Source organism: Bombina bombina, chromosome 6 (genome assembly GCF_027579735.1).
Source record: "Bombina bombina isolate aBomBom1 chromosome 6, aBomBom1.pri, whole genome shotgun sequence".
In the NCBI taxonomy this organism is placed as follows: Eukaryota; Metazoa; Chordata; class Amphibia; order Anura; family Bombinatoridae; genus Bombina; species Bombina bombina.
Genome location: NC_069504.1, coordinates 833,008,825 through 833,033,031, shown reverse-complemented (window position 1 = coordinate 833,033,031; position 24,207 = coordinate 833,008,825). Strand labels below are relative to the sequence as shown.

The window sequence follows — 24,207 nt, the reverse complement described above, 5'->3', positions numbered from 1 at the left end:
CAGTTGGAAAACTTGACGCTTGTATCAGAATGTCGTCTAGGTACGGAGTCACCGCTATGCCTCGCGGTCTTAGTACCGCCAGAAGTGATCCTAGAATTTTTGTAAAGATTCTTGGAGCCGTAGCTAATCCGAAGGGAAGAGCTACAAACTGGTAATGCCTGTCTAGGAAGGCAAATCTCAGATACCGGTAATGGTCCTTGTGAATCGGTATGTGAAGGTAGGCATCCTTTAGATCCACTGTGGTCATGTACTGACCCTCTTGGATCATGGGAAGGATGGTTCGAATAGTTTCCATTTTGAATGATGGAACTCTTAGGCCTAGATTTAGAGTTCGGCGGTAGCCGTCAAAACCAGCGTTAGAGGCTCCTAACGCTGGTTTTGGCCGCCCGCTGGTATTTGGAGTCAGTGATTAAAGGGTCTAACGCTCACTTTACAGCCGCGACTTTTCCATACCGCAGATCCCCCTACGCCATTTGCGTAGCCTATCTTTTCAATGGGATCTTTCTAACGCTGGTATTTAGAGTCGTTTCTGCAGTGAGCGTTAGAGCTCTAACGACAAGATTCCAGCCGCCTGAAAAAAGCAGGAGTTAAGAGCTTTCTGGCTAACGCCGGTTTATAAAGCTCTTAACTACTGTACCCTAAAGTACACTAACACCCATAAACTACCTATGTACCCCTAAACCGAGGTCCCCCCACATCGCCGCCACTCGATTAAAATTTTTAACCCCTAATCTGCCGACCGCCACCTACGTTATACTTATGTACCCCTAATCTGCTGCCCCTAACCCCGCCGACCCCTATATTATATTTATTAACCCCTAACTTGCCCCCCACAACGTCGCCGCAAGCTACTTAAAATAATTAACCCCTAATCTTCCGACCGCAAATCGCCGCCACCTACGTTATCCCTATGTACCCCTAATCTGCTGCCCCTAACATCGCCGACCCCTATGTTATATTTATTAACCCCTAATCTGCCCCCCACAACGTCGCCGACACCTACCTACACTTATTAACCCCTAATCTGCCGAGCGGACCTGAGCGCTACTATAATAAAGTTATTAACCCCTAATCCGCCTCACTAACCCTATCATAAATAGTATTAACCCCTAATCTGCCCTCCCTAACATCGCCGACACCTACCTTCAATTATTAACCCCTAATCTGCCGACCGGAGCTCACCGCTATTCTAATAAATGTATTAACCCCTAAAGCTAAGTCTAACCCTAACACTAACACCCCCCTAAGTTAAATATAATTTAAATCTAACGAAATTAATTAACTCTTATTAAATAAATGATTCCTATTTAAAGCTAAATACTTACCTGTAAAATAAATCCTAATATAGCTACAATATAAATTACATTTATATTATAGCTATTTTAGGATTAATATTTATTTTACAGGTAACTTTGTATTTATTTTAACCAGGTACAATAGCTATTAAATAGTTAAGAACTATTTAATAGTTACCTAGTTAAAATAATTACAAATTTACCTGTAAAATAAATCCTAACCTAAGATATAATTAAACCTAACACTACCCTATCAATAAAATAATTAAATAAACTACCTACAATTACCTACAATTAACCTAACACTACACTATCAATAAATTAATTAAACACAATTGCTACAAATAAATACAATTAATCAGCCAATCAGAATCAAGTTCAATCCGATTGGCTGATCCAATCAGCCAATCAGATTGAGCTCGCATTCTATTGGCTGTTCCGATCAGCCAATAGAATGCGAGCTCAATCTGATTGGCTGATTGGCTGATTGGATCAGCCAATCGGATTGAACTTGATTCTGATTGGCTGATTCCATCAGCCAATCAGAATATTCCTACCTTAATTCCGATTGGCTGATAGAATCCTATCAGCCAATCGGAATTCGAGGGACGCCATCTTGGATGACGTCCCTTAAAGGAACCGTCATTCGTCGTCTAGTCGTCGGAAGAAGAGGATGGATCCGCGCTGGAGGTCTTCAAGATGGAGCCGGTCGTCATCGGATGGAAGAACATAGAAGATGCCGCTTGGAGAAGATGTTTGCCGGTCCGGATGTCCTCTTCTTGCCGGATAGGAGGAAGACTTTGGAGCACCGGATTATGGATCGCCAACCCCCGCTTGGGTTGGATGAAGATCTTGGAGCCAGGACGGATCGGTGATACCTGGATGGTGAAGACAAGGTAGGAAGATCTTCAGGGGATTAGTGTTAGGTTTATTTAAGGGGGTTTGGGTTAGATTAGGGCTATGTGGGTGGTGGGTTGTAATGTTGGGGGGGGGGTATTGTATGTTTTTTTTTACAGGCAAAAGAGCTGAAATTCTTGGGGCATGCCCCGCAAAGGGCCCTGTTCAGGGCTGGTAAGGTAAAAGAGCTAGTAATATTTGTATTTTAGAATAGGGTAGGGAATTTTTTATTTTGGGGGTCTTTGTTATTTTATTAGGGGGCTTAGAGTAGGTGTAATTAGTTTAAAATTGTTGTAATATTTTTCTTATGTTTGTAAATATTTTTTTATTTTCTGTAACTTAGTTCTTTTTTATTTTTTGTACTTTAGATAGTTTATTTAATTGTATTTATTTGTAGCAATTGTGTTTAATTAATTTATTGATAGTGTAGTGTTAGGTTAATTGTAGGTAATTGTAGGTAGTTTATTTAATTATTTTATTGATAGGGTAGTGTTAGGTTTAATTATATCTTAGGTTAGGATTTATTTTACAGGTAAATTTGTAATTATTTTAACTAGGTAACTATTAAATAGTTCTTAACTATTTAATAGCTATTGTACCTGGTTAAAATAAATACAAAGTTACCTGTAAAATAAATATTAATCCTAAAATAGCTATAATATAAATGTAATTTATATTGTAGCTATATTAGGATTTATTTTACAGGTAAGTATTTAGCTTTAAATAGGAATCATTTATTTAATAAGAGTTAATTTATTTCGTTAGATTTAAATTATATTTAACTTAGGGGGGTGTTAGTGTTAGGGTTAGACTTAGCTTTAGGGGTTAATACATTTATTAGAATAGCGGTGAGCTCCGGTCGGCAGATTAGGGGTTAATAATTGAAGGTAGGTGTCGGCGATGTTAGGGAGGGCAGATTAGGGGTTAATACTATTTATGATAGGGTTAGTGAGGCGGATTAGGGGTTAATAACTTTATTATAGTAGCGCTCAGGTCCGCTCGGCAGATTAGGGGTTAATAAGTGTAGGTAGGTGTCGGCGACGTTGTGGGGGGCAGATTAGGGGTTAATAAATATAACATAGGGGTCGGCGATGTTAGGGCAGCAGATAAGGGGTACATAGGGATAACGTAGGTGGCGGCGGTTTACGGAGCGGCAGATTAGGGGTTAAAAGTGTAATGCAGGGGTCAGCGATAGCGGGGGCGGCAGATTAGGGGTTAATAAGTGTAAGGCTAGGGGTGTTTAGACTCGGGGTACATGTTAGAGTGTTAGGTGCAGACGTAGGAAGTGTTTCCCCATAGGAAACAATGGGGCTGCGTTAGGAGCTGAACGCTGCTTTTTTGCAGGTGTTAGGTTTTTTTTCAGCTCAAACAGCCCCATTGTTTCCTATGGGAGAATCGTGCACGAGCACGTTTTTGAGGCCGGCCGCGTCCGTAAGCAACTCTGGTATCGAGAGTTGCATTTGCGCTAAATATGCTCTACGCTCCTTTTTTGGAGCCTAACGCAGCATTTGTTTGAACTCTCGATACCAGAGTTAAATTTATGGTGCGGCCAGAAAAAAACCCGCGGAGCGTTAACAGCCCTTTTACCGCCAAACTCCAAATCTAGCCGTTAGAAATTTGTTTAGGATTTTTAAGTCCAAGATTGGCCTGAAGGTTCCCTCTTTCTTGGGAACCACAAATAGGTTTGAATAGAATCCCTGCCCGTGTTCCGTCCGCGGAACTGGGTGGATTACCCCCATTAGTAATAGGTCTTGTACACAGCGTAGAAACGCCTCTTTCTTTATTTGGTTTGCTGATAACCTTGAAAGATGAAATCTCCCCCGTGGAGGAGAAGTTTTGAAGTCCAGGAGATATCCCTGAGATATGATCTCCAACGCCCAGGGATCCTGGACATCTCTTGCCCAAGCCTGGGCGAAGAGAGAAAATCTGCCCCCCACTAGATCCGTTTCCGGATAGGGGGCCCTCTCTTCATGCTGTTTTGGGGGCAGCAGCAGGTTTCTTGGCCTGCTTGCCCCTGTTCCAGGACTGGTTAACTTTCCAGCCCTGTCTGTAACGAGCAACAGCTCCTTCCTGTTTTGGAGCGGAGGAAGTTGATGCTGCTCCTGCCTTGAAGTTACGAAAGGCACGAAAATTAGACTGTTTGGCCTTTGATTTGGCCCTGTCCTGAGGTAGAGCATGGCCCTTACCTCCCGTATTGTCAGCAATAATTTCTTTCAAGCCCGGCCCGAATAAGGTCTGCCCTTTGAAAGGAATATTAAGCAATTTAGATTTAGAAGTCACGTCAGCTGACCAGGATTTAAGCCATAGCGCTCTGCGCGCTTGGATGGCGAATCCGGAGTTCTTAGCCGTAAGTTTGGTTAAATGCACAACGGCATCAGAAACAAATGCGTTAGCTAGCTTAAGTGTCTTAAGCTTGTTGATTATTTCATCCAATGGAGCTGAGCGAATGGCCTCTTCCAGAGACTCAAACCAGAATGCTGCCGCAGCAGTGACAGGCGCAATGCATGCGAGGGGCTGTAAAATAAAACCTTGTTGAACAAACATTTTCTTAAGGTAACCCTCTAATTTTTTATCCATTGGATCTGAAAAGGCACAACTATCCTCCACCGGGATAGTGGTACGCTTAGCTAAAGTAGAAACTGCTCCCTCCACCTTAGGGACCGTCTGCCATAAGTCTCGTGTGGTGGCGTCAATAGGAAACATTTTCCTAAATATGGGAGGAGGGGTAAAAGGCACACCCGGTCTATCCCACTCCTTGCTAATAATCTCTGTAAGCCTTTTTGGTATAGGAAATATGTCAGTACACACCGGTACCGCATAGTATCTATCCAACCTACATAATTTCTCTGGAATTGCAACCGTGTTACAATCATTCAGAGCCGCTAATACCTCCCCTAGCAATGTGTGGAGGTTCTCTAGCTTAAATTTAAAATTGGAAATCTCTGAATCCAGTCTCCCTGGATCAGATCCGTCACCCACAGAATGAAGCTCTCCGTCCTCACATTCTGCAAACTGTGACGCAGTATCTGACATGGCTCTCATCTCATCCGCGCGCTCTATCCTTAACCCAGAGCTATCGCGCTTGCCTCTTAATTCTGGCAACTTAGATAATACTTCTGTCATAACAGTAGCCATGTCTTGCAAAGTGATTTGTAAGGGCCTCCCTGATGTACTTGGCGCCACAAAATCACGTACCTCCTGAGCGGGAGGCGAAGGTACTGACACGTGAGGAGAGTTAGTCGGCATAACTTCCCCCTCGTCGTCTGGTGATAATTTCTTTACATGTAAAGATTGACTTTTATTTAAAGTAGCATCAATGCAATTAGTACACAAATTTCTATTGGGCTCCACATTGGCCTTTAAACATAGTGAACAAAGAGATTCATCTGAGTCAGACATGTTTAAACAAACTAGCTAACTTGGAAATACTTTTCAAAATTAATTTACAAGCAATATAAAAAACGTTACTGTGCCTTTAAGAAGCACAGAAAAACTGACACAGTTGAAATAACAATGACCAAAATAGTTATAGCAACCAAATTTTCACAGTAAATGTATTAAGTTAGCAAAGGATTGCACCCACCAGCAAATGGATGATTAACCCCTTAGTACCAAAAAACGGATAACAATTATATAATTAACGTTTTTCTCACAGTCAAATACACTGTCACAGGACTGCTGTGCCTGATTACCTCCCTCAAAATGGATTTTGAAGACCCCTGAGCTCTCTAGAGACGATCTGGATCATGGAGGATGAAGTAGACAGATTGTGACTGAATTTTTACTTCGCAAAAAAGTGCTAAAATAGGCCCCTCCCACTCATATTACAACAGTGGGGAAGCTCAGAAACTGTTTCTATGCAGAAAACAAAAATGGCCATGTGGTAAAAATCATGCCCTAATAAGTTTTATCACCAAGTACCTCACAAAAACGATTAACAAGCCAGTAAACGTTTTAAACATACATTTGAAAGTTATGTATTATTATTAATAAGCCTTATTATTAATAACCAGTCGTTTTTACTGCAGTTAAGGCTCATACATTATTTCAGTATTAACAGTATTTTCAGAGTCAATTCCATTCCTTAGAAAAATACATTCAGTGTACACACACACACACATCAGCCTGATACCAGTCGCTATCACTGCATTTAAGGCTGAACTTACTTTACAATGGTATCAGCAGTATTTTCTCAGTCAATTCCATTCCTCAGAAAATAAATTACTGCACATACCTCATTTGTTGCAGGGGAGCCCTGCATGCTATTCCCCTTCTCTGAAGTTACCTCACTCCTCAGATGAGGAACAGCCAGTGGATCTTAGTTACGTCTGTTAAGAAAAATAGAAAAAAACCCAGGCAGATTCTTCTTCTAATGCTGCCTGAGAATAAACAGCACACTCCGGTGCCATTTAAAAATAACAAACTTTTGATTGTAGAAATAAACTAAGTTAAAAAACACCACAGATCTCTCACAGCTTCCTTTTTAGTTAGGCTGCAAGAGAATGACTGAGTATGATATGTGAGGGGAGGAGCTATATAGCAGCTCTGCTGGGTAATTCTCTTGCAGTTTCCTGTTAGGAAGAGATATATTCCATAAGTAATGGATGACCCGTGGACTGACTACACTTAACAGGAGAAAGCCTTTATTTTTGTTTGTCCTTCTGTGGGTATATACAAAGCTATAGAGGACTCTGATACTACCTTAGAAGGTTGCGCTCCTTCTGTACTGATTAATAATTCCTGTTTATATTGCGAGGAGGCTGTGGTTTGCCCACCTGCTCAATTTTGTTCCATTTGCCTAAACACTGTCTAAGGGAGACAAGCCTGGTAATACTCATAGCGCTATTAGCCCTTCTGAGCCGTCTACTTCTCGGGAATCTGGGTCCCGAGAAATTACTACCCTTTATACTTTTACCCACTCCACATGCAGTTCCCCGCGGCTCAACTAATCCTCCATCTGGAGGGGGCATTTTTCCGGTGGACTTTACCGCACAGTTACAATCAGAGGTGTCTGCGGCCCTGAGTGTCTTACCTAGCTCTAACAACTGCAAGAGAAAGGTTAAACATAGTTCTCCTGACCTAGAGTCATCTAAATATTTGTCGGATTTAGCTACTATATCCCAGCTATCCGAGGATGAGTTAACCTCTGTAGCTTCAGAGGGTGAACTTTCTGAGTTAGAGACTTCAGTTTCTAAACCTCCTTCAGTGTAGGACCCTCCTATAGATTTAAAAATTGAGCATCTGCGTTTTTTATTAAAGGAGGTTCTGTCTACACTAGAGGTTCCAGAGGTTACACTCCCTGAGGAACCTAAGATCCCTAAATTAGACAGGGTTTATGAAGATAGGAAGGTCCCTCTGACTTCTCCTGTGCCAGTTAAGATGGCGAACATTATTAGAAAAGAATGGGAAAGAGTAGGAACTTCTTTTTCCCCCTTGTCTACTTTTAAAAAATGATTCCGGTCCCTGACTCTCAATTAGATTTGTGGGGCTCCATCCCTAAGGTGGATGGCGCTATCTCTACGCTGACTAAGCATACTACTATCTCTCTGGAGGATAGTTCTTCTTTTAGAGAGCCTATGGATAAAAAAAATTGAAACTTTTCTTAGAAAGATGTTTCAACATACAGGGTTTTTATTTCAACCGGCGGCAGCTGTAGCCGCAACTGCTGGAGCAGGTACCTACTGGTGGGACACTCTGTCGGAGCTCATTGAGGTGGAGACTCCATTCGAGGATATTCAGGAGAGAATTAAAGCACTGAGAATTGCTAACTCCTTCATCTGTGACGCGAATATGCAGATTATTCGCATAAATGAAAAGCTTGCTGGCTTTGCGGTTCTAGCCCGCTGCGCTCTCTGGTTGAAGTCTTGGTCTGCGGATATGACTTCTAAATCCAGACTCCTTTCTCTTTCCTTCAAGGGGAGGATTTTATTAGGTCCAGTGCTGGACTCCATTATCTATACGGTTACCGGAGGCAAAGGGGCCTTCCTACCGCAGGATAAGAAGAATAGGGCTAAGGGACAGCAACTGTTTAATTTTTGTTCCTTTTCGTGATAACAAGTCACAACGACAGGAGTCCTCTTCCAAGTTCGTGCAGCCCAAGAGTACTTGAAAGCCAGCTCACTCCTGGAATAAGTCCAAACAGACTAAGAAGCCCGCCGAGAACAAATTGGCATGAAGTGGCGGCCCCTGATCCGGAATCGGATCGAGCAGGGGGCAGACTCTCTTTTTTCAGACACATGGTTCCAGAATGTACAGGACCCTTGGGTCCTGGAGGTTGTATCTCAAGGATACAGGATAGGATTCAAGTCTCATCCACCCAGGGGCAGATTTCTATTCTCCAGTCTTCAGGAAGGACAGTTTATGACCACAATAGACCTGAGGAGTCATACCTTCACGTCCCAAATCACAGGGAACATTTTCAGTTCTTGAGGTTTGCTTTTCTGGACCAGCACTTCCAATTTATAGCTCTTCCGTTTGGCCTACCTACTGCGCCAAGGATATTTATGAAGGTTCTGGGGGCTCTTCTAGCCGTTGCCAGAACATGAGGTATTGCAGTAGCGCCTTACCTGGACGATATCTTGGTACAGGCACCATCTTTTCGTCTAGCGGAAGAACATTCGGAGTCCCTTCTCAATCTTCTTCGATCACATGGATGGAAGATAAACTTGGAAAAGAGTTCTCTTATTCCAAGTACAAGGGTGAATTTTCTGGGAACTATAATAGACTCCATATCCATGAGAATATTCCTCACAGATCAGAGACGTTGCAAGCTAACTTCTGCATGTCTTGCCCTCCAGGCCTCCTCAAGACCCTCAGTGGCTCTGTGTATGAAGGTAATCGGACTCATTGTGTCCTGCATTGACATCATTCCTTTTGCCAGATTCCATCTCAGACACTTACAACTATGCATGCTGAGACAATGGAACGGCGACCATTCAGATCTATCCCAACAGATCGTGCTAGACAGTCTGTCGAGAGATTCGTTCTCCTGGTGGCTCTGTCCAGATCATCTGTCCCAAGGCACATGCTTTTTGAGACCGTCATGGGAGATTGTGACTATGGACGCAAGCCTTTCCGGCTGGGGAGCCATTTGGAGTGCCAAGAAGGCACAAGGTTTGCTCCCTTTCAATCAATATTTTGGAACTCTGGGCCATCTTCGATGCCTTGACGGCTTGGTCTCTTCTGGGTTCGTTCCAGTTTATCAGATTCCAATCAGACAATATAACCTTGGTTGCCTATATCAACCATTGGGGGTAACGAGAAGTTCCTTGGTGATGAGAGAAGTATCTCAGATACTAGAGTGGGAGGAGACTCAAAAATGTATGCTGTCAGCAATCCACATCCCGGGTGTGGACAACTGGGAAGCGGACCTCCTCAGCAGGCAATCCTTTCACCCAGGGGAATGGTCTCTTCACCCTGAGGTGTTTGCAGACATATGCAGTGAGTGGGGGAGGCTGGAGATAGATTTCATGGCATCCCGCCTCAATACCAAGTTACCCAGGTACGGGTCGAGGTCGAGTGATCCTAAGGTGGAACTGATAGATGCCCTATCAGTACCATGGAGGTTCAGACTCATATCTTTTTCCTCCATTACCACTTCTCCCTCGTGTGGTGGCTCGCATCAAGCAGGAACGAGCATCAGTGAATCTGATTGCTCCGTCATGGCCTCGAAGGACGTGGTTTGTGGATCTGGTGGGGATATCCTCATCTCCTCAGTGGAGGTTAGCTTGTCACAGAGATCTACTAATACAGTGTCCCTTCGTTCATCAAAATCTAGATTCTCTGAGGCTGACTGCGTGGAGATTGAATGCTTAGTCTTAGCCAAGGGAAGGTTTCTGAGAGTGTTATCGACAATCTGGTTCAGGCTCGTAAGCCAGTTACTCGTCGTATCTACCATAAAGTGTGGAGGACTTATTTGTGCTGGTGTGAAGAGCGTTGCTTTTCCTGGCATAAGGTTGCCAGAATTTTAGCTTTCCTCCAGGATGGACTGGAGAAGGGTTTATCTGCTAGTTCCCTGAAGAGACAGATATAGGCCCTGTCAGTGTTACTGCACAAAAGAGCTTCCGGATGTGCAGTCCTTTGTTAAGGCTCTGGCTAGGATCAGACCAATGTTTAGATCTGGGGCTCCAGAGCCTTAATCTTGTTCTTAGTGTTTTGCAGCAGGCTCCGTCTGAGCCTATGTATTCTGTTGACATTAAATTGTTTTCTTGGAAGGTTCTTTTTTTGTAGGCTATTGCCTCTGCGCACAGTGTTTCTGAGATTTCTGCTTTGCAATGTGATCCCCCTTATCTGTTTTTTCATTCTGATAAGGCGGTTTTACGCACTAAACTAGGGTTCCTCCTTAAGGTGGTGTCAAATTGTAACATTAATCAAGAAATTGTTGTTCCTTCCTTATGTCCTAATCCTTCTTCAGCGAAGTAACATTTGCTTCACAATCTAGATGTAGTTCGTGCCTTGAAGTTCTATCTTCAGTCTACTAAGGAATTCAGACAATCTTCCTCTTTGTTTGTCATCTATACAGGGAAGCGTAAGGGACAGAAGGCTACTACGACTTCTCTATCTTTCTTGTTGAGGAGTGTCATCCGCTTAGCTTATGAGACAGCGAGACGACAGCCTCCTGAGAGGATAACGGCTCATTCCACTAGAGCAATGGCTTCCTCTTGGGCTTTTAAGAACAAAGCCTCAATGGATCAGATCTCTAAGGCGGCTACCTGGTCCTCCTTACACACTTTTTCTAAATTTTACAAGTTTGATGTGTTTGCTTTGGCTGAAGCAGCCGTGGACTCTCCCTATCTGGAAGGAAAGGAATTTATCTGGTAAGCATAAATTATGTTTTCCTTCCTAAGATAGGGAGAGTCCACGGCTTCATTTGTTACTGTTGGGAAAACTATACCCAAGTTCCAGAGGACACTGAATGAATAACGTGAGGGAAAAAAAGGAAGAAGTTGACCCTATTCTGAGGGCACCACAGCCTGCAAAAAACTTTTCTCCCGAAAGCTGCTTCAGCCGAAGCTAAAACATAAAAATTTTGTAAGTATGTAAGAAGGACCAGGTAATCTCCTAACAAATCTGATCCATAGAGGCCTCACTCTTAAAGGCCCAAGAGGAAGCCACTGCTCTAGTGGAATGAGCTATTATCCTCTCAGGAGGAAGATGTCCCGCTGTCTTGTAAGCTAAGCGGATGACACTCCTTAACCAAAAAGATAAGGAAGTGGAAGTAGCCTTCTGCCCCTTACGCTTCCCAGAACAGACAACTAACAAAGAGGAAGATTGACTAAACTCCTTAGTAGCCTGAAGATAGAACTTCAAGACATGAACCACATCCAAATTGTGAAGTAAGCGTTCCTTTAATGAAGAAAGATTCCTAATGTGACGAAAGGCAAAGAATGACTGGGGTAATGAGGAAGTGGGAGGGATATTTAAGGCTTTCGCTGGGGTGTCTTTGCATCCTCCTGGTGGCCAGGTGTTGTCCCAACAGTAAGTAATAAAGCCGCAGACTTTCCATATCTTAGGAAAGGAAAAGTTTTACAGGCTGTGGTGCCCTCAGAATAGGGTCCGCCTCTTTTTCTGTTCACTCCCGTTATTCATTCAGTGTCCTCTGGCGCTTGGGTATAGTTTTCCCAACAGTAAGGAATGAAGTCGTGGACTCTCCCTGCCTTATGGAAGGAAAACATAATTTATGCTTACCAGATAAATTCCTTTCCTTTCTGGCAGGGAGAGTCCACGACCCCGCCTGTAATGTATTTTTTTGATGGGCGGCTCCCTTTTTATATTATTTCTTCTGGCACCTTTTTATACCCTGATGTTTCTCCTACCTTTCATTGTTCCCTCGGCAGAATGCCTGGGGGAAAGGGGAAGTGGGAGGGATATTTAAGACTTTGGCTGGGGTGTCTTTGCTTCCTCCTGGTGGCCAGGTGTTGTATTTCCCAACAGTAAGAAATGAAGTTGTGGACTCTCCCTGCCAGGAAGGAAAGGAATTTACCTGGTAAGCATAAATTATGTTATTTTCTATATTAATTTTTTTTTTTATAAAGGTTAAAAAGGTATATGGCAAGGTATTTGACTAGAAAGGGCTAAACAAATATAAATTATATATATATATATATATATATATATATATATATAAAACACACTGAGAAAACCCAGCAATCACTTACAAGCTCTAAGCTAAGATTTAAAAGCAAAAATGGAAAGGTTAGTCACCGCATCTGGGCAAATGGGACAAGCTCAGGTACCACGTCAAGGTCCTTTCCAATACCTGAGACCCTAAAACAGTCACACAATGCAAGCTTTCAAATCCAAACAAACTGAAAACAAGGGAAGGGTGCACAGGAATATGTAACCACCCTAGACATATACAAAACACGGAAGGGAACTGCACTCTCATACCGGACCGGGTACACATCCCATGACCCTGCAACATGCTCAGCCCTGGGTGCCACTGGCACTCACAGGAAGCTGTGCTGTCCCCAGAGCCACAAGCAGTTAACCCCTGTCTGATGACCATGAATCAGGCTCGCATTTCAGTTACTAGAAAGATCTACCCTAAGATATGGCGTAAATATCTTTATTGGTCTGAATCCAAGGGTTACTCTTAGTTAGGATCAGGATTCCTAGGATTTGTTTTTCTCCAGGAAGGTCTGAAGAAGGGTTTGTCAGTCAGTACCCTGAAGGGTCAGATTTCTGCATTTTCTATTTTGCTACATAAGCGTCTGGCAGACGTGTCAGATGCGCAAGCTTTTTGTCAGGCCCTGGTCAAAATCAGGTCTGTGTTTAAGTCTGTCTGCTCCTCCTTGGAGTCTTAACCTTGCTCTTAAGGTTTTGCAGCAGGCTCCGTTTGAGCCATTGCATTCCATAGATATTAAGTTGTTATCTTGGAAAATTTGGTTTTGTGTTTTTTTTTTTGTTGTTTTTTTTTTAATTGCTATCTCTTCTGCTCAGAGAGTGTCGGTACTTTCAACTTTGCAGTGTGATTCGCCTTATCTTATTTTTCATGACGATAAGCTGGTTCTTTGTATTAAGTTGTGTTTTCGGACTTAAATATTAATCAGGAAATTGTTTTTCCTTCTCTATGTCCTAGTTCTTCTTCTCATAAGAAAGTTTGTTGCACAAGTTGATGTTGTGCGTGCTTTAATTATTTTTTTTTTACAGGCGACTAAGGATTTTCGCCAGTCTTCTGCCCTGTTTGTTTCTCTGGGAAACATTAAGGTGAGAAAGCTTCTGCTACTTCTCTTTCTCTCTGGTTGAGAAGTATATATCGTTTTGCTTATGAGACTGCTGGTCAGCAGCCTCCTGAGAGAATTACGGCTCATTCTGCTTGGGCTGTCTCATCTTCTTAGGCTTTCTAGAATGAAGTTTCTGTGGAACAGATTTGCAAGGCTGCAACTTGGTTATCTTTGCATACTCTTTCCAATTTTACAAAATTTTTATTTTTGCCTTGGACAAGGCGTCTTTTGGGAGAAAGGTTTTTCAAGCGGTGGTGCCCTCTGTTTAGGTCTGCCTGTCTAGTCCCTCCCTGTTCATCAGTGTCCTCTAGCTTGGGTATTGGTTCCCAACAGTAATTGATGAAGCTGTGGACTCACCATATCTTAGGAAAGAAAAGGAAATGTATGCTTACCTGATAAATTTATTTTTTTCCGGATATGGTGAGTCCATGGCCCCGCCCTTTATTTCAAAAAGTTATTTTTGTCTAAACCTCAGGCACCCCTACACCTTGTGTTACTCCTTTTTTCTCCATTTCCCTTCGGTTGAATGACTGGAGGTTGCGGGAAGCTTTGCTGTGGTGCTCTTTGCCTCCTCCTGCTGGCCAGGAGTGATATTCCCAACAGTAATTGATGAAGTTGTGGACTCACCATATCCGAAAATAAATAAATTTATCAGGTAAGCATAAATTTCCTTTTCTACTCATAATTGTGGTGCAGAATTAAATTGAGCAAAACTAATTTAAACTTTTGTTTTGTTTTTTTTTTTAACCCAAGGCCATATGAACATAACTGACTATAGGGAAACTGCCAGTAATAATAATCAAACAAGAATCTTGTGTTTAGTAGAATATAAAACTTATATGCGTAGATGATCTGAGCTATAGTGTACTTCTAAACAAAAACCACAAGGAGAAAAATGATATTGGAAAGAGAAAGAAAGACACACACAGAGAAAAAGAAAGGCACGCACAGAGAGAAAGAGACAGAGAGAAAGAAAGAGACAGAGAGAATGACGGACAGAGAGACAGAGAGAGACGGAGAGAGAGAGAGCAGCCAGACCCAAAATAAGAGGCAAATATCAGGAATCAAGGTTTTTGTGTGTAACTAATCCCAAATTTGCATTTCAGCCTCACTGATAGAGATGCAGCTATATTTCTCACAAACAGGAAACACTATTCACCAGAGGGAGAGCGGTGCATCTGACTCCATGTTCCAGGTAGGGTGTAATGTACATTTGTGTTGGCTACTGTCCTTCCCTGAGAGTTTTGTGAAAACTAAATTAAACAAGATTCTCAGAGACAAATATACAGAGCATCACTGGAAATTACTTTCAAGTAAGGACGACCTTACATACAATGTTATTAAAAAAAAGGTTTACATTCTCAGACATTAATATTTGCTGCGCTATACAAAAGCCTCAGTTCTTACACAGCTGATGACAGACTGGAGCACGGCGGGTATGTGATATTCCTGTAGTTGGAATAGCTCAGGGGGTTCACAGTCCACCTCAAATCTGTTGGTGTCATTGTTAAACTCCACAGGACAAACAAAATAGCTGTATCCTGCCATCACATAGGATAGCTAGGGAGAGAAAAGAGCAACAGATGTTGAATTAACATACCGTATTAAGTTATATCCTTGTATAAGTAATACATTAAATAGCTGAACAATGTAACACTGCTATTTGTGGAAGCAATAACACTTAGAATTTGTATTAACCCTTGCATAATTATGAGTTGCAAATTAAGTTTAATTCATTCAGCATGTAATTTTGAGACTAGATACCCTTTAATGCTATGTGTTTAACTCCCCAAATGGGTAAATATAGTATGATTACTTCTTGGGACTTGCAGTGCACTGAATACATAACATTAACTATCTCACTCCCAGAATTTCAGAGAAATCTTGCCCAATGTACCAGAATTTAAAAAAAAAATGTAACTAAGAAAACTATATATGTTTTTAAAGTAGACAACTCAAGGTATTAATCTAGGTCCATTTTGGTATATTTGATGCCACCATTTGGCCGCCAAATACGGTCATTTAAAAAAAAAATGTTAACTTTTCCAAACATTTGGGGTTTCACCCTGAAATTATTTACACACGGCTAGATTACGAGTTGTGCATTAGGCTTAAAAAGCAGCATTGGCCGGTCCCAACGCTGCTTTTTAACACCCGCTGGTATTACGAGTCTTGAAGGTACAGGTGTACCGCTCACTTTTTTGGGCAGACTTGGAAATACCGCAAATCCACTTACGTCAATTGCGTATCCTCTTTTTTCAATGGGACTTGCATATCGCCAGTATTACGAGTCTGCCAAAAAGTGAGCGGTAGACCCTCTCCTTTCAAGACTGGTACAGCATTTTAAAGTCAGTAGTTAAGAGTTTTACACTACAACGCCGTAACATAAAACTCTTAACTAAAGTGCTAAAAAGTACACTAAACACCCATAAACTACCTATTAACCCCTAAACCAAAGCCCTCCCACATCACAAACACTAAAATAAAATTTGTAACCCCTAATCTGCCGAACCGGACATCGCCGCCACTATAATAGAGCTGCAACAACTAATCGTCATAATCGATAATAATCGATTATGAAAATAGTTGTCAACGAATCTCATAATCGATTAATCGATTAGTTGGTTTGCAATTAGTTGGTCTGTGCACAACACCAGCTGCTTCACTCCAATGAACTCCTGCATATGGTATTGTGTTTTATGGTTATGTCCTTAGCCTAAAGGACGTCTACAGACGTCTACTTTTCACTTTTTCAGGACAGTATACGTTTACAACTACCCCAGGCTTATGTGCAACCCAGATATAATAGTCATCATTTGGATTGTTTATATTAAATCAGGTGATTTGGAACTATCCTTTTCATGATATAGTGCCAAGCTTGTTATTTACACCTAGCCCCTAGACTGATGGGAGTTATTTAAATTGATGTGCACGATTGTCTGTTTGCACAATTATTAGCGTATTGCTTGTTATTGCTGATTATATATACTGTATAAATAAATGTGTAAGGCTTTGTCCTGTTATTGATATACAGTCCTTAGCGCGTTTGATTTGTTTTTTATTGTTTTTTTATATTTTTAATATATTGTGATAATATGTACCAGATTCAACCTATATGTATATATCTGTTATTTTTAGAGCAGACTAGATATTTCCCCTAACCTTATAGCTGGTTATTTACCATTGCATATAGATATTCAAGATATTTTTTATGTAAGAATGAAGTCAAGGGTTACTTTATTGAGAGGCCCCTTGCCAAGGTGAAAACCCCTTTGCATTGGTGAAGAGCTAACAAAGATAAATATCCCACTTTGGTGAAATTGGCAAAACCCTACATCTCAAGCACCTCAACACCATCTTAGTGCTTTTTCTCTGCTGCAGGAAATATAGATGCAAACAGAGAACCAGCCTTAGACAGAAGCATGTGGCCATGTTGAGATTTTTACATTTCAATGCAAACTTTCTGAAAGAGTGAATAACAGAATGTTATTAACAGTGATAGTCTCTTTCTAGTTCTACCTCTTTTCAAACAGGTTTTGTTTTTGTTTTGTTTAATTATAAAACTGTTCTCTGCTGCTTAAAAATTGGACAAACAGTTGTGTTAATGTAAAGTTTTAGTCTGAAGTTTATATTTGTAACACTCAGTATGTGGATTTTATTTAAAATATAGGAAACAATTATTGATTCTTTTTTTATCCGATTAGTCGATTAATCGAAAAAATAATCGGCCGATTAATCGATTATGAAAATAATCGTTAGTTGCAGCCCTACACTATAATAAATATATTAACCCCTAAACCGCTGCACTCCCGCCTCGCAAACATTTGTTAAATATTATTAACCCCTAATTTGCCGTCCCTAACATCGCCGACACCTACCTACATTTATTAACCCCTAATCTGCAGCCCCCAACGTCGCCGCCACTATACTAAAGTTATTATCCTCTAAATCTAAGTCTAACCCTAACCCCCCCCTAATTTAAATATAATTTAAATAAATCTAAAATAAATTACTATAATTAACTAAATTATTCCTATTTAAAACTAAATACTTACCTATAAAATATACCCTAAGATAGGTACAATATAACTAATAGTTACATTGTAGCTAGCTTAGGGTTTATTTTTATTTTACAGGCCAGTTTGTATTTATTTTAACTAGGTAGAATAGTTATTAAATAGTTATTAATTTAATTATAGTGTAGTGTTAGGTGTTATTGTAACTTAGGTTAGGTTTTATTTTACAGGTACTTCTGTATTTATTTTAGCTAGGTAGTTTATTAAATAGTTAATAACTACTTAGTAACTATTCTACCTAGTTAAAATAAAATAAATACAAACTTGCCTGTAAAATAAAAATAAACCCTAAGCTAGATACAATGTAGCTATTAGTTATATTGTAGCTAGCTTAGGGTTTATTTTATAGGTAAGTATTTAGTTTTAAATAGGAATAATTTAGTTAATTATAGTGATTTTATTTAGATTAATTTAAATTATATTTAAGTTAGGGGGGGTTAGGGTTAGGTTTAGGGGTTAATATGTTTATTATAGTGGCGGCGACGTTGGGGGCAGCAGATTAGGCGTTAATAAATGTAGGTAGGTGGCGTCGATGTTAGGGCCGGCAGATTAGGGGTTAATAATTTTTAACTAATTTTTGCGAGGCGGGGGTGTGGCGGTTTAGGGGTTAATATGTTTTTTTTTATAGTGGCAGCGATGTTGGGGGCAGCAGGTTAGGGGTTAATAAATGTAGGTAGGTGGTGGAGACATTGGGGGCTGCAGATTAGGGGTTAATAAATATAATGTAGATGTCGGCGATGTTGGGGGCAGCAGATTAGGGGTTCATAAGTATAATGTAGGTGGCAGCGGTGTCCGGAGCGGCAGATTAGGGGTTAAAGGGACAGTTTACTCAAAAATTTTCTCCCTTTTAATTTTTCCCCAATCATCCACTTTACCTGCTGGAGTGTATTAAATTGTTTACAAGTAGCTCCTTTACCCTTATATTGGCATTTGAAATAGTTGATTTAGCATGTGGTATCCCCACCTAAGCTGAAAGTTTGTGGCCGCAGGTCCAAGCTGTAAATAAGCTTTGTAAACACAGCCAGCAGAAGAAATTACACTCCCAGTGGGATATAGCAGAGAAAAGATAATAAAATGGTAATGTTCCATTGTTCTCTCCAAGTATTGGTGATTGGTTTATGGACAGATATAAGATAAAGAAGCAGGTATATGTACACAATGTGATCAGTAATGAGATCTGATTATACCTACAAGCTCAACCCATTTTATTAGGTTGTAGCTTCAAAACACAAAATCAGAGCTCTAATATACACAAATAAACCTTAAAAAGCTAATTTTCATACATGTTATACTCTGCAGTTGGTAAAAAAAAAGCAATTGTAAACACATTAAGGGAAAACAATTTTATAGTATACTGTCCCTTTAATAATATAATGTAGGTTGTGGCGATGTCGGGGGCAGCAGATTAGGGGTTAATAAGTGTAAGATTAGGGGTGTTTCAACTCAGGGCTCATGTTAGGGTGTTAGGTGTAGACATAAAATGTATTTCCCCATAGGAATCAATGAGGCTGCATTAAGGCGCTTTACGCTGCTTTTTGGCAGGTGTTAGAGCGTTGATTCGTATGGGGAAATCGTGCATGAGCACGTTACACCAGCTCACCGCTAACGTATGCAGCGCTGGTATTGGAGTGCGGTAAGGAGCAAAATTTTGCTCAACGCTCACTTCTTGTCTGGGTTGTAAAAACCCGTAATACCAGCGCTGTCTGTAAGTGAGCGGTGAGCATAAACTGCTCGTTAGCACCGCACAGCCTCTAACGCAAAACTCGGAATCTAGGTGACAGTTACTGTAGTATTCACACCCCACTGTAATCATGATGCTAGTCCCAGTTATTTTCCTATTCAGTTTAAGGAAGTTTACTATGAAATTTCACTGAAATCTCATGAGAACACATCAAAGCAATGTACGACGTCAGCACTGCTGATGGGATATTTTTTGTTCTGCTTGCAGCTAGAGAGCAGCTGAATTATAACTATTCACAGAGCACTTACACTGGTGAGCTGAAGAAATTGTTAGGTAGATATCTTCCCTTTTTACATAGAGATGTTCATATGACATTTTCATGTCAGCTTTTTACATTTTTACACTTTCAAGTTAGCATACGAGTATTATGTCCCTTTAAAGAAAAGGTGTCAGATACTTTTTTTTTATAAATCATTAACAATTTGGATAAGCATAGACAAGATAGGGTCTATAAAAGAATATTATGAAGCAAAAGACTCACCAGTATTCCAAAAACTACAGTGGAAAAAAAGCCTCCGATAAACCCTTCCCAGGTCTTCTTTGGCGACAACTAAAAATGGAAATAAATAAATAAAATAAAAAATAAATAAAAAAACTTTTAAATCAGTATAAAATATGGCCAGACTTTATAGGCCTTTTGCTTCTTATCTGCCATTACAACCTCTTATCTTTCAAACATAAATAAAAATTACTGACCTTTATTAGAGGAGTTCTACCAAAGAAAAACCCAAACATATAGGCCATGATGTCATTACAGATCACACAGGAGATGGGCACTATAAACCTGAAAGAAATACACACACAAAAACAAAACATTAGGCTATGTACCTTTGTCTCTACCAATCACTTTTTAGATGTAAGATAGATGTATAGAGACCAATAATCCTTTTTCACTGTAGGCATATTTTACATTTATTTCTCGTAACTATTTAGCACATTAGGGGCCAGATTACAAGTGGAGCTCTAAATATCGCTTTGATGAAATAAAACTAACAGTTTAACACCTCTTCTCTTTACTCTTCCTGCTTAGAGCCAGCAAAGGAGAATGACTGGGGGGTGGAGTTAAGGGGGGAGCTATATAGACAGCTCTGCTGTGGTGCTCTCTTTGCTACTTCCTGTCAGGAAGGACAATATCCCACAAGATAGGATGAATCCGTGGACTTGGTACATCATGCAAAAGAAACAATATTTGCGCTCCACTGTGAAATACTAGCGCACATTATCATGCGCTGGTGTTACACAGTGGAGCATAAATATCGCATTTTCAGAAATGCTAATGAGACCACGTGTTCGCATTGCTGGAAGCATTGCGCTCATGAGACAGCATCAAAACTTAAGGGCCAGTGAAGGGGGTAATTCATGCAGCGATGGCAGCAAATATAAATATATATATTTACTGGGAACAGACAGTTCCCATAAACCGCAATGTAAAGGCACTTTTCAGTGCCGTTTTTTTTTCCTCTAACACCTCACACCGACCAACTTTAACCCCAAAATACTGCCTAGTGCAGTAATTTTATTAAAATATAAATATGCTGCCATCTTTATTTTTTGATAAACTACACTAGACAGTATTTTGGGGCCATTTGGGCATATTTATCTGATCTCTGGTTAATTTTTTAAGCGCTAATTGCTACTGTGAGCTTGTGGTAGCAATAACCAGCCACTTGTAATGGCTGATTAATTTTCATGCGCCCGCAAATAGGTAAATTTGCCTGTTTGTGGGTGTGCGATAGTTTAGCGCTCAACTTGTAATCTAGCTGGTTCTAATCTTTACTAATAAAGGATAAGTTATTGTTTGTTGTTATGTGTGATTTTTCTAAAACTTTCAAAGTTATACTTTACAGTATATAAAAAAAAAACTCACCAAATCATGCCCTCAAATAGGTTGTGAATGACAAGATGGGACTGGGTGACAACAATAAGAAGGGTGACATGAGTCCATCCAAACTATAGTAAAAAAATAAATAAATATAAATAAATAAATAATAATATTAAAGTATTCAGATAATTGTGGATGCTGATTGCAAAGTCAAAGTTTAAACTTTTCTGTACATTTGTTATGTCACAGTTCAGATGTAGCAGTTCCAATAATTCAAATAATAAGAAAAGATCATAGAGATGTATCAATACATACCATATAAAACTGTAGCCGATAGTGCTTCTTTACCAGGCTCAGAACAAACATGCAAAAGCCTACGGTAATGAGAAAAAAAATATATACATGTTTTTATTAATAAAGTATATAAATCAGCGATAAATATATCTTACACTACAATATGATAAAACTAGAAACTAGAAAATGCACACAAAGTTGCCACACTGATACTATTGAACAGAGGAGCTTTAAACTATGACACATGTTGCTAAAAATAATACGGCTACAGCACAAAACAGTGTGAAATATTACTAAAAATAAATCTGAAGCCTGTGTCTTATTCTTCCATTGTTTCTGGCAGGCACGGGCTTCAATTAGTAATGATGATTGCTCTGAAAAGGCTATTTATGTTTTCAGGATCAGATCATCTTAAAGGAATAGTCAAGTCAAAATTAAACTTTCATGATTCAGACAGAGCAAGCCATTTTAAGCAACTTTCTAATTTACTCCTATTATAAAATGTTCTTCGTTCTCTTGGTATCTTCATTTGAATGTTAGTATAGGTGCCGGTCCAATTTTTGGTTTAGAACCTGGGCAGTGCTTACTGATTGGTGGCTACATTTAGACACCAATCAGAAAGCGCTACCCAGGTCTGAACCAAAAATCGGCTGGCTGCTATGCTTACATTTGTTCCTTTTCAAAAAAATACAAAGAAAAAAACGAAGAAAAATTGATAATAGGAGTAAATTAGAAAGTTGCATGTTCTATCTGAATCATGAAAGTTTAATTTTGACTAGACGATTCCTTTAAGCTACAAATGTAATTCATCTTATATTAATTTAATTAAAGGGGTAGTAAGCACCTAGTAATTACAAGATATTGCTGTTGTGCTACTACACAATGACAATCAGCCAAGCCTAAATAAGTGAAAACAAATTAATATTATTTTTACTGCAATAAGTTGTTCAATAGCAAACTCCACCCACCATTTGCCTTATTTGGAGAAGCCAATCTGGGCTAGAGCCTGTTGACAACAAGGCTACCCCCAGTCATATTAGTATAAAGTGCATTGTTTTGAGGAAGTTATCAGTTAAAGCCAAATAGGGAATGCTAAATGGCAGAGTTAGCCTTAAAGTGAAGTTCAATTTTGATGAATTAGTGCTCGGAATCCTATTAAAAACAAGGGCACTTTAATTCATCAAAATTGTCATTTCACTCGTTTTCTTCAAAAACTTACTTAATCCTGGCAGCCGCTCCAGCGATTCCCCCAGCTATCGGAAACCTCTACAGACGTCAGAAATGATTAATCCGGCTTCCTCTAATCACGGCTTCCCCCCAGGGGGAATCTTGGCCTGATGCAACGCCGTGATTGGGGGAAGCCGGATTCTGCATTTTGGACCCGCAAAGACGGCTTGCGACGGGCGGAGAAAGTGCTGGAGCAGCTGCCAGGATTAAAAGGTAAGTTTTTGAAGAAAACAAGTGAAATGTCAATTTTGATGAATTAAAGTGCCCTTGTTTTTAATAGGATTATGAAAAAACGGGCATTAATTCATCAAAATTGACCTTCACTTTAAGAAGTCAACAGGCTGAGAAAAAAAAACCACACAATTTTCAAAGCTAAATTACATGAAGAGGGGGTAAAATAAACAATGAAAAGAATAATAAAAAATTTTTTGTTATGCATTACTAAACATTTTATATGAAGTTCTCAAGATTTTGGTTTCCTGCTACATCTGAACTGTGACATAACAAATGTACAGAAAAGTTTAAACTTTGACTTTGCAATCAGCATCCACAATTATCTGAATACTTTAATATTATTATTTATTTATTTATATTTATTTATTTTTTTACTATAGTTTGGATGGACTCATGTCACCCTTCAACTACTGAATATATTATCTACAGGTTAAAAATCCCTTTTTTTTTTCAATGTTAACATTTAAATTAAGGATTGCATTTGGAATTACATTTTTAATTTAAAGGTACAGTCTACACCTGAATGTTTATTATTTTAAAAGATATTTTTATTACCCATTCCCTAGTTTTTGCATAACCAACACAGTTATATTAATACACTTTTTACCTCTGTGATTATCTTGTATCTAAGCCTCGGCAAACTGCCCCCTTATTTCAGTTCTTTTGACAGACTTGCATTTTAGGCAATCAGTGCTGACTCCTAGGTAACTCCACGTGCGTGAGCACAGTGGTATCTATATGACACACATGAACTAACACCCTCTAGTGGTGAAAAAGCGTCAAAATGCATTCATATAAGAGGCTGTCTTCAAGATCTAAGAAATTAGCATATGAACCTCCTAGGTTAAGCTTTCCACTATGAATAAAAAGAGAACAAAGCAAAATTGGTGATAAAGGTAAATTGAAAAGTTGTTTAAAATTACATGCCCTATCTGAATCATGAAAGTTTATTTTGGACTAGACTGTCCCTTTAAGGTTATTTTAAGGGAACACACGTTAATGTGTAGTCTCCAAGGAGCACTGCACCTTAGTACCAACAGCTGGGGAGACAACTGTTTATGGTTATAATTTGTTCTGAAAGCACAAAATGCACAATGACCTAAAAGGATACAATGATCTGCTCTACTTTCCATTCCAAAATTTGTGTGTGACAAACTAGTCTTGCTTTGCTGAAATTATTTTTTTCTTCACTGACTAAGGATCTGCAGTGATGTAGATAGTTTGCAATGCAAATATGCTATGTGCTCTTCTTTGTCAATGAAAACACTTTATGTGCTTCAGTCACCATTTGCGTACTTACTAAAGACCCATTATTTCTAGTACACAAACAAATTATTTTAACCCTCTAATTGTTGTTTCACTGCTTATCCGAATGGTGATGATTTCTCACTGGAGT

General features: G+C 39.7%; 1 protein-coding gene across 1 annotated transcript in view; it reads right to left on the bottom strand.

The window, feature by feature from the left end:
* The window catches only part of CDS2 (CDP-diacylglycerol synthase 2), a 232,860-nt gene that overhangs the window by 28,621 nt on the left and 180,032 nt on the right, over nt 1-24,207 (bottom strand). The window contains exons 6-10 of the mRNA XM_053718199.1: nt 21,372-21,430; nt 21,102-21,184; nt 19,931-20,018; nt 19,716-19,784; nt 14,825-14,977 (exon numbers count right to left, since the gene is read on the bottom strand). Coding sequence (XP_053574174.1) covers nt 14,825-14,977; nt 19,716-19,784; nt 19,931-20,018; nt 21,102-21,184; nt 21,372-21,430 — 452 coding nt within the window. The remainder of the gene's footprint in view (nt 1-14,824; nt 14,978-19,715; nt 19,785-19,930; nt 20,019-21,101; nt 21,185-21,371; nt 21,431-24,207) is intronic.